Raw genomic sequence first — 10,840 nt, forward strand, 5'->3', positions numbered from 1 at the left:
TTTAAGTATAGAGCATTTTATTGTCAAATCAATGCATTTTGACTTTGACTTTGACTTCATCATTGCCATCAGCTTCAGCAAAAAAAAGGTACATATAGACTGATGCAGCAAACATAAGCTGTGATGAACAAAACTATGGACAAACCATTCACATGCATTAACTGTAATGCTATTTGATATAATTTGAGTTAACATTAGTAGTCGATAGTAGAGGTACAAACTTTTTGTTGTTGACTTTTAGAATAGATTGAATAGTTCCCCCCCCCACACACACACACACACACACACACACACATCTACTTACACGCTGTGCTACATGCACTGAGGCCACTTAAAACTTTAATAGAAAGCCCCTTCAGAATAGTATTTTAAAAATTTCCTCACCTCTGGTTCTCTTTGAAGATAATCTGAGTTTATGGTAATATGGATTTTCCACAAGAAGCTCAACGCCAACCCTCAGGTGATTTAACTTGTCTCTTCCCTTTGTTGGCTCTCTTAAAGTCACTCAGTAAATGAAAAGGCTGTGACTACATTTTCATGTTATCTTCACCAATAATTCCCTTAAAAGGCTTGTGTCAGCAAGTTGCCTCGGCCACACTGAATACTGTATTGGCAGCAGGTCATGCTATGTATGCAAATGACCGCCTGGTTTCCAAGTGAGACTGAACTTGACATGAAGTATGGTATTGAATTTGTAGATAGAAGCTGCCTCCTCTCTTCTCCTTAATGAGACTGTGTGTAGGTTCCAAATTATGAAAAGAGAGGTGGAGATATTACGTGTTAGTTATATCAACAGAAAATTGGTGAAAGAGATAATCAATGGCAGAGCGATTGCTGTGTTGTTGATTTTATCTGGTATACCTCACTGTAGGAGCACAGATGCACACAGCAGCACAGATGTTAACTGCAAGAAGGTTTCTGTCACTTTATGAGTCTTGTTAAGTGAAGATGAACTGTGTTCCTCATTGAAACTTTGAGTTTTTGAGAAACTTGAGGTTGCTGTGGTCCGGTCCGCCAGTCAAACAGTATTTGATCTGATGTATGGAGGATGTAATTTTGTAAGGAAGTTATTTTGCTTGTTTTATTAATTGCAATAAACAAAACTCAGATTCTTTCCCAATCCTTTACCCTGTCCATCTCTTTTTCTAATTTTGTTCTAGATGGGAAATGCCTCTGAAACATTTCTCCTTGTGTCCAGATTATCTAAAGATAATGACTTTCTCATGGGAACTATTTATACCATTTTTGGTAAGTCATGCAAATTTTTCCCTCTAAGTTTTACAGCATTTACCTGTATGAATGTGTCTTTGAATCCAACAGTCATATAACCCCTGTCACTCTGTCTCCCAGGTGTGTTGTCAGTGCTGGGGAATGGCATCCTGCTGTTTGTGGCTTACAGAAAGAAGTCCTCCCTGAAGCCAGCAGAGCTCTTTGTGGTTAACCTGGCCATCAGCGACCTGGGCATGACCATAACCCTGTTCCCACTAGCTATCCCCTCAGCCTATGCTCACATGTGAGTAGCCATACAAGTTTCCACCATTCTTCTCCTTTCACCTAGTATTATATGTCACTATATGTCATTTTCGCATTGAATTTATGCCTGAGGGACACAGAAAGAAGGTTAAGAGGCTAACAAAGGCGGTTAGAGAAGCAGGGCTGGAGCTACAACCAAGGACACCAATGTCATGTCCCAATTGGACATGGACATGCAGATTTGGGGGATAATTTTCTGTTCTGAGTTTTCACATGGTCACATTGTTTTCACAGTGTCATCTCATACAGTGTTAATACAACAACACAAATTTAAACCACTATAAACTTTCCAAGCAGCAGAAAGCAATTTATGAATTTTTCCACTGTGAGATTTGGCCATCAGGCATCATAAAGTCTGCCTCACTTTGCAGGTGAAAGTTTCTGAGGATGCAGCTATCAGACATCAGGTCTGAATAAAAGTGCTTTCAGTGCCTCCGTTACAGTAATAATAATAACCACTGACTACTGACTGAATATCAACCTTGGAGCAAAGAGCAGTAGTCCTTGTAATAAAGATGCAAATATGATTTTCTGTAGTCCTGCTTAATGAGCTTAATGTCACCATCAAGTGTATAAAAGATCAGTCAAGCAGTCAAAATGGATGATGTCTCTCATATCCCTTGCTTTATCTCGTGACCTTCCCCGCTTGCTGCTCTGATCCCCCGAGTAAGTGCAGCTGATAGCTGTCATATGTGCCATGGCTCGATCAAAATGCATTGCTACTCACTGTGATTGTGTATGAAACAGGGGAAGGCCAGAAATCATGTTACCCATTTTAATGACTGGTTTTAAGTTGTATAATTCATCAGAATGATTTTCCATAGAAATCCTGGCTTATTGTAACAATGTCAATAACAAATCAAGTTCAAAAATGTTCTCTTCTGTTTCCCTCTGAATTCAGGTGGCTGTTTCCCAGCACAACCTGCATTGTCTATGCCTTCTGTGGCGTTTTGTTTGGCCTGTGCAGTTTGACCAACCTCACTGTGCTCTCATGTGTGTGCTGGATAAAGGTTTGCTGTCCAAACTATGGTAAGATAACCAGCTATTGTGCTTAAATTCATTATTCTATTTTAAAATTGAGAAATTTTGTGTTTTTGTTTTGTGTCTTTTGTTTATTAATACTGATTAACAAAAAGGCTGGCTTTATCCATATTGATCAGTTTATTGTTGAAATTGGAACCTTGGTCTCCCCTGAAGACAAAAACCTTGAACCCGAAGAGAGAAATGTTAATATAGCACGGCCAGTAAGTCAAGGACTTGTTAGAACATAGAAGTGGTCATGCTACAATAATATTAATGTTCAAGGCCACGCTTTAAACTGTTTTAAACAGCAACATATGTTAATAAGAAGATGCTTACAAGGACCTTTATGCCTTCACTTCTTAATGTATTCCCCTGCAGGGTCTTCTGTTTGAAAAACTCACAAACCATCCATTTATTGGGATTGCATGATTCCCTGGCTGCATGTTTTGGCTCCATCCAAACTGTCTCCGTTTACTAATGAATTTCAGTTTGTGTTCTTCATGTTACAGAAGAAAAGAGAGAAATGGTGACTGATCAATTGATGGTGTGTGTTTTTTTGTTTCTAAGTCATTTGTTTTATTTGTCTTGTATTCATATTTTGTATAAGAATTCTTACTTTTGCTCTTTTTCTGTTTTTTTATTATTTGAATAAGTTGTATCTGCAGGGCATCATTGGTCTTCCCCAGATTAAATAAAATATATCCATTTATCTAATGAGTCCCTTTCTTTAGAATTCATAAACAGTATATTTAATAAATGTTATATAACACAGTATAATGTGGATATAAACAGATATGAGGACATTTTAAGTTTCCACTGACGTACAGTATTTGTCAACATTTATAGTTTCAAGTGTTTTACTGTATTGCTAATCATTATCTGTTTGTACACCAGCCTCCACACTTTATTGTTCACAAATACATTAATAAATACGTAAAACTACATTATAATGGTTGAAAACTATTATTTTGATACTGCTTATGAATTCGAAATCGGGGAACTCAAAGTTAAATAAGTCAATTACTTTTAAGAGAAGTCTTCAGTTAAGAGTCCAAAATGAGATTATAAAAATGGTGCAAGCAGCTACTGTGACCACTTTGAATGATCATATGTTCTGACTCATTTGTAATTTATCCATTGCATATTGGTCATATGACTCTCTTTGTATTGACCCTCCAGCAGTGACAAATGCATTTAGCTGTGGCTTGAGCAATGATAGTGCTAATGATTGTCCTTGCATGTTGTCTTTGAAAGTATTCACTCACTGCCTGCATATGGTTTAAATCAAGGTCCATAGCTGACATTCATATGTCAAGTACACTTTATGCAGCCGTACAATCAAAATTCTTTTCAAAGCATTGAACAGCAGCTGTGCACAGAAGTTACAGTGAAGGTGAAAAGTACTGCTTTCAGTATAATCCAGCTGATTTTAAAGCAAGCTGCTCTCAATATACAAATTCATCAACACTCAGCAGAAGGAGAAGCAGAAAAGTTAAATATATGTAAAGAGTCTGGACCTATTTACATTTTCATTTCAAGTGCCTTATATCAACATAAAACCCCAGAAGAGGTTTCACACACTTTGATTCATGCTTAGCCACATCAATCCAAATCTCATGAAATTCACAATTCCCAAGCTGATGGTGCTGATTGTTGTTGTCAAGCTACTGTTTCCTAAATAAATAGTGAATATTTCTAATATTTTAAACATATGGTGTGGCATCTTCAACCATCAAAAACCCATATATTCACTCTCTTTTAGCTTTGTTTTTAAAATCCGTTTCTGAAAATAATACCTGGGAATTTAGCTGCTAATTGCTCCACAATGATTCTGCAGTTCATTGAGAAACTTTGGCTGTTTGTCATGTGGTTTTGAGCAGGTAGAGCTCTTTTGTTTTCTGTGGATTCAGGTGATAATTCTCTGTAGGTCCACAAATACAAGCAACATTATTTTCACTTTGTCATCTGAAACATTTCAGTGATACAAACAGTGATTTAAGCCACTCTCAGTACGTCTGCACTTTTACATAACAAAATCACTCAGTAGTCAGTGTTGCTGCCTTGCAGGAGGAAGGTCTTGTATTTAAAACTGAGTCTTCACGGCTTCCTGTGTCTTTGGCTTTGCCCTGGATTTCAACCCCATTCCAAAGATCTGCAAGTTATATGACTTTGAACAGTACCCTTAGAGAAGACAGAAAAAATAATAAGATAATAAAAGCCTCTTTTGTCGCAATAAAAAAGATGCATGGTATTTGTACATGGAAGGTTGAATTTTGAATTTGCCCATTAGAAGCATCAACTAGGTCTGGTTGTGATATTGTCAAAGCAAAACCAGACAACTAACACAGCTCCAAGGAGGCTAGATCAAATGTATCCAAGATGTTCCAAAAATTAAAACAACTGATATTACAAACAACACGAGCAAAGAACACGAAGTCACAAGTTGAAACCAACAATCAGGGATATGATAGCTGATATATGACTCCTACTGTGCAATATATAGAGGAAGCTTACAGTTTATTTCATCTAGTATCAATATCTAGTGATGCTATCTATAAACATCCACCTTCACTCTGAAGATATTAACGTCTTTATAGACTTATAGATGTTTGCAGTCATACCTCGTGAAGATTTCAGTGTTACCATGTCAATGAATTCTGACCGTTACTCAGGGACTTTAAGAGGGTCAGCTGATTATTGACCATAACAGCTTTCTGTTCTGGCAAGTCTTACTTTCACAAATTTCCAAGCCATTGGTGCTCTTGGCTCTTGAAACAATGATGATGATGACTCTAAGAGTAGGGGGAAGTAGTAGCAGTATGTGCTGTAACATTTATTTGTGGCTGTTTTCCCTTATTGCCATTGTAGAGCCACTGCAACTGCGATGGAAATCTGAGACTCTTCTGTTACCAGGCAGTTTCATTTAACGTTAACTCTCAACTGACGTCAATGCTTGTGCACACCAACTCCTTTCACTACACATTTCCATGACTGCAAGCTCTTCAAGCAGCACATTGCTAATGATTGTAATTATTCTTTTTGCCACTGAAGCCACCAAGGATTTATTTACTTGATTGCCTGTGTCTAAATCTTTTTAAGCAGCATAGATGATTGATTAAGGTTTTTTTTTATTATTTTCAAATTCACTGTGCAGCTTTTAATTCCATACAGACATTCCCACTAGCTATATGCTTCTGTATCTATATATTGCTAAAGAGAAAGTCAGTTCATTTTTTTTTTCAAGACTCATCAGTCACTCCTAATTTGCTCATTAAACCTCATTAAATCTCTTCTTTCTTTTTTGTGTCCCTCTGTGCCAATCATTTGTCACAGCACCAATTAGGCATAACTGATCTTTTAAAATCATACTTTATTTATAATCAAAATTTATATTTATAATGAATGAGTATGCAATACATATATTGGTGTGAATTGACAGAAAATCTACATGATTGAATTTCCAGCAGCAACACATCATTTCACATGCATATGCTAAATACTGTGAATTGATGTCGTTGCAGCATAAATCATTTCCTCTCAGAATCTGCATATCAGAGAGCAAATTCCATGGATGTTCCTATTCATATGCATCACACACTCACACATGCACACTACAGGGGTGCAGAAAGTGGAGCCAGATTGACACATACTGTGTCAATGGGATTTATAACGCCAGCTACATGAGGTAAAAGACACACCCACAAAGTATAACAACTATCATAAGAAAAGAAGACAGTAGAAGGAGGATGTGGTCGAGAAAGAAATCAGCACAAGTAACCATGCAGCATATAGCTGCTAAGTGACGTTGGCAGCCTTGTTAAGTTATCAAAGTATCAGAGTATAGATCTGACTGATGGCAAATATTGATAAATGACAAAAATGAACAAATTCAGGCTCCGCTGGATTTCAACAACATCCCAAATTCACATGGGTTTGAAAGATTAGCGCAGCAGCTCACAGCTTCATAATAGCATTAGAAGTCTCTTGCAGACTGCGGTACTTGCAATGATTGGCACAGTATAATTGAAGTCAAAGCTGTGTTTTTAAAGAGCTCTTCTTGTCTGTTTACCAGAGGAATAGTCTATGAAGCAGAGTTTAAAACTCCAGAGACTACAAACCCCACATTTAAAAGTGTTTGACATGCAAATGAGCATAAATAATTGTGCTATTATGAGACTTTCCTGCAAGAAATCTTGTACAAATGTATGCAGTTTACAGACATACTGTTAAATCATGCTGTTATCTTGTTTTTAAGTTTCACTAATCAAGCACAAACTGATACAAAGATACAGAAAATAATTGCAGGTGCGCCCGAAGTTTTCAGACCAGCTAAGATCAAAAAATTCATAATGTCATTTGATTCAGCTAAAGAAAAACTACACAGTGAAGTCGAAGAGTCACAGAGGATCCCTCTCTCTATAGGGACAGACAACAACAACAAAATCAAAACAAAACAAAACAAAATCTGATGCATGTACATCATAAATCATGAGAATAATGTGGAGGCAGGAAGAGAACAGGAGTCTTGTATTCTGAGAGTGTAATGCGCAATGTGGATTATAAGGTTTAATGAGGTAAGATGGATATGAACGGAGCCCATTTAGAATTTTCAGAAGCACATTAAAGTCAGATCTGACAGGAAAAAGGAGCCAATAAAGTGATTCGAAAATTGTGTAATATGATCAAATTTTCTGATTTTAGTTAATACTCTGGCTGCATTTGAAACATCTCAAGTCTTTAAGTGCTAGCATGTGCAGACCAGACAGACCAGACCAGAAAAGAGGAACAATATTAAAGAGACCAACTATGTAAACTGATATGCTACTGAGATTCTTATTTAGAGTGTGGAGTCTACACAATTTTTTTCATAGAACTGATGGGACGGCAAACTATTTCTGCAAAGATTTCAGCTTCAGGTTTAATAAACTGCTCTGCTTTTTTTTAAACAGTTCTCCCAGGATTTGTCCATCTGGTTGAGACTGAATATTAGAGCCTATTAGAGGAAAAAACAAGATCTGTAGAGGCTTAACATCTTTAAACCTAGCATATTGACTTTCTTACTGATTGGCAATCTTACTTAAGTCCATGGGGAAAGGTGTGACTATACAGGTAAAAACATATTTAAAAAAAAAAATGTCATGCATTTCTTTTTAATGCATTAAGAAAAATATTCAAATACAAATACAAAAATAACAAATTTGTGAAAAATACATCTTAAACCATTTCTACATAGAGGATGTCAGGGCAGGTCAGATTAGGTCAGCGTGGTTTCAGGGTAGCTGCTCGTGTAAATTAAAGTTTATGTCATATTCTTGATGAAATGCCCTTGAGCTTGGCACAAAAACCATGCTAAGGTGCAAATTGATGACAGAGAAACATAAACCGGCAGCAGGAAAGAAGGGGCGCTGTGGAAATGAATAAGAGTGATGGAGTGTGTTTCTTCCTTTCTGTTTTTCATTAGTTTTCTGTCACAGCTTGACTATGTTGTGGTTATTACTGTTCTTAAAGAGCCCCTGCTGATGGACAGATTACTCCTCACTTGATCACCTACAGCAGCACATGGTGTTTCCTTATTATCAACTTGAGCACCGGATCGAAGTCCATCAAACCAAAGCTAAACATGTATGAGTCAGGTACGCCCTCAGTAAGAGGATTGTGGTCATTATGACAACAAGAGGATGTGCTGTAGGAAAGCAAATGAAGAGGGGACCCAGGGCATTGCTTTACAGATAGGAGAAGAGGATCAACTTAAAGTTAACTGACAACAGAATCAATGTGGGATATTTGTCCTGGTGTTAAGTGGTATTGGCTGTGAAAACTGATGCCCAATGGGGATGAATGAACTTAACAAGAGCTCAAAAACAGCCCCATAAAGAGGAGTGTCTGGATACTTTTGTCTATATAGTGTATTTAAAATGTAAGTACATGTTTGGGGGCTTCTGTTTGAAATTGACTTCAGCTCAAGTTGAATCCTTTACATGCCAGTCGGAGAGTTGTAGAGTTAGATTGGAGAAGGGATGCTTCACATCAGATAAAAGCCATCTCTAATTGCTAACCAGCCCCCTCTCCCAGCACCACACAGTTCAGTAAGTGCCAGGGGGTTTAATCATCAACCCCCACCCTCAACGAGAACTGTAAGAAAGGCTGACATCCAGCTGACGATGCTGTGTGGAGTCAAGGCTTCCTGTGTTCCCCTTTTCACTGGTTCCATACTGAAGAAGCTCTTGTCTAAATCAATTACAGCCAATAGTTACTGGTGAAGGCTGTTTCAGTGTTTCCATGGATCCCCATAATTACCCTTTGGCACATGAGTGTCATGAAAAGCCAGAATCATACTACTAGAAACAGAAATGCGTCATAAATGCGGTATACTTGTACTTTGAAGTTAACTAAAGATTTGATTCAATTAAAAATCTATCACTGATTTAATTTACCACATCATCACTAAGCAGAGTGGGGTCAGTCAGAATTATAAAGGTTACTATAAATATTGGAACATAGCAATCTTTCTTCCTGTATTCTGTTGACTTTGTGCATTTATAAAAACTGCATAGTCAAATGATTTCTTCAGAGGAAAATTATGATGTATTTATAGAATAATACATTTTGCAGCAGCAATCAATGTAAAACCAGTTTCATCACAAGACATTATTGTTCTCCTTTATTGACAGTATAGGAAAGAAATTGCTAGTTCTTTTAAGAATTTTTGCAATTTCATTGACAAGATAGTCTACTATAAAAAGAAACGTATTATTAAGTAAATGCTCTTTCTGTCCTCCTCTTTCTCCTCCTGGCTCAATACCTGTTCTCATCACCAGGTAACCACACTTAATATGTTTCAGCAGCATATTGTTGCTCTGATGTTGTTTCTGCAGTCTTCCTCTATGGCCTCACATGTCAGTAATCACTCCCTCCAACTCTCCCCCCTCTGCTTCTGTCTCTACTATGCTCTTCCTCAGGTAACAAGTTCTCCTACTGCCATGCTGGCCTCCTCGTTGCTGGGGTCTGGTGTTATGCTGCGGTGTTTGCTGTAGGTCCCCTGTCGGGCTGGGGAGAGTACGGGGCTGAGCCTTATGGTACAGCGTGCTGCATCGACTGGCATGCTCCCAGCCAAAACTCTGCGGCTATGAGCTACATCATCTGCCTCTTTTTCTTCTGCTACATTGTGCCCTGTACTGTCATCTTCCTGTCGTACACGTTCATCCTGCTGACCGTGCGGGGATCCCGTCAGGCTGTGCAGCAGCACGTTTCCCCACAGAACAAGATCACCAATGCTCATACACTCATCATTAAGGTAAATTGGTTCATTGTCTTACACTCTATATGGTTAAGTCAATTTTCAAAGTGTTTACTTGGCAAATGTATTTTGTATGTCCTTGTCCTTTCAGCTCTCTGTGGCAGTTTGCATCGGTTTCCTGACAGCATGGAGTCCATATGCCATTGTGTCCATGTGGGCAGCTTTTGGTAACCCAACAACTGTGCCACCCATGGCTTTTGCTTTGGCAGCTATCTTTGCCAAATCCTCTACCCTTTACAACCCCATTGTCTATCTGGTCTTCAAGCCCAACTTTCGGAAGTCCCTGTGTCGAGATGTGGCCCAGTGCAAAAGGACACTCTGTGGATGTCTGTGTCAGCACAGCTCCACACAGAAGGGAACTTGCATGCAATCCCATCACAAAGCGGAGTGCGACTCCACAAGGCTTTCAAATGGGTTACCGGAGAACCACGGGACCTGCAGACACTGTCCTTGTCCTGAAACAGTCACTGGCAACAGAGAAGACTTTATAGACTACAGCCCCCAGCAGACTGCCAGGATACTTAAAGGATCGCAACACAGTGAGGTGGCTGTCAGTCAACTGTCCAATGACATGCAGAGCGACTTCCTCTAGACAAGCCAACACGGCCAGAAAAAAAAAAGAGGAGAAAAAGATGCTTAGAATGAAGGATTAAAGACACAAATACAAAAAAGACACTAGTTAGGGAAAAGATTAAATGGAATTGAAAACAAACAGACAAAGACTGGTTTAAGGAAAAAGGTTACATCTCTGAAGGTTAAAATTAAATGACTAAGAATTTATGCAATGCCTCAAAAATGTGATACTGCCAAAAAAAAAAAACAACAAATGACCACAAAGCCAATATAGGAAGATAAACAAGCCAAACAGATGGTATGCAATCACAGATGTATACATCAATATTTGATAAGCTCAAATAAACCAGTCAATATGGCTCTGGCTAATCGAATGAGACTGAGAATCCATGGACTCACAATGCAAATGAATTC

General features: G+C 38.2%; 1 protein-coding gene across 1 annotated transcript in view; it reads left to right on the forward strand.

Annotated features, from left to right (window-relative positions):
* opn7b (opsin 7, group member b) overlaps positions 1-10,450 on the forward strand; it is a 37,705-nt gene extending 27,255 nt beyond the window's left edge. The window contains exons 2-6 of the mRNA XM_046397514.1: positions 1,161-1,248; positions 1,351-1,513; positions 2,435-2,562; positions 9,516-9,850; positions 9,945-10,450. Of these exons, the coding sequence (XP_046253470.1) occupies positions 1,161-1,248; positions 1,351-1,513; positions 2,435-2,562; positions 9,516-9,850; positions 9,945-10,445 (1,215 nt within the window). The 3' untranslated portion in view covers positions 10,446-10,450. The remainder of the gene's footprint in view (positions 1-1,160; positions 1,249-1,350; positions 1,514-2,434; positions 2,563-9,515; positions 9,851-9,944) is intronic.
* Positions 10,451-10,840: the final 390 nt, after the last annotated feature.

This window comes from Scatophagus argus, chromosome 8, assembly GCF_020382885.2.
Source record: "Scatophagus argus isolate fScaArg1 chromosome 8, fScaArg1.pri, whole genome shotgun sequence".
NCBI classification, from domain to species: Eukaryota; Metazoa; Chordata; class Actinopteri; family Scatophagidae; genus Scatophagus; species Scatophagus argus.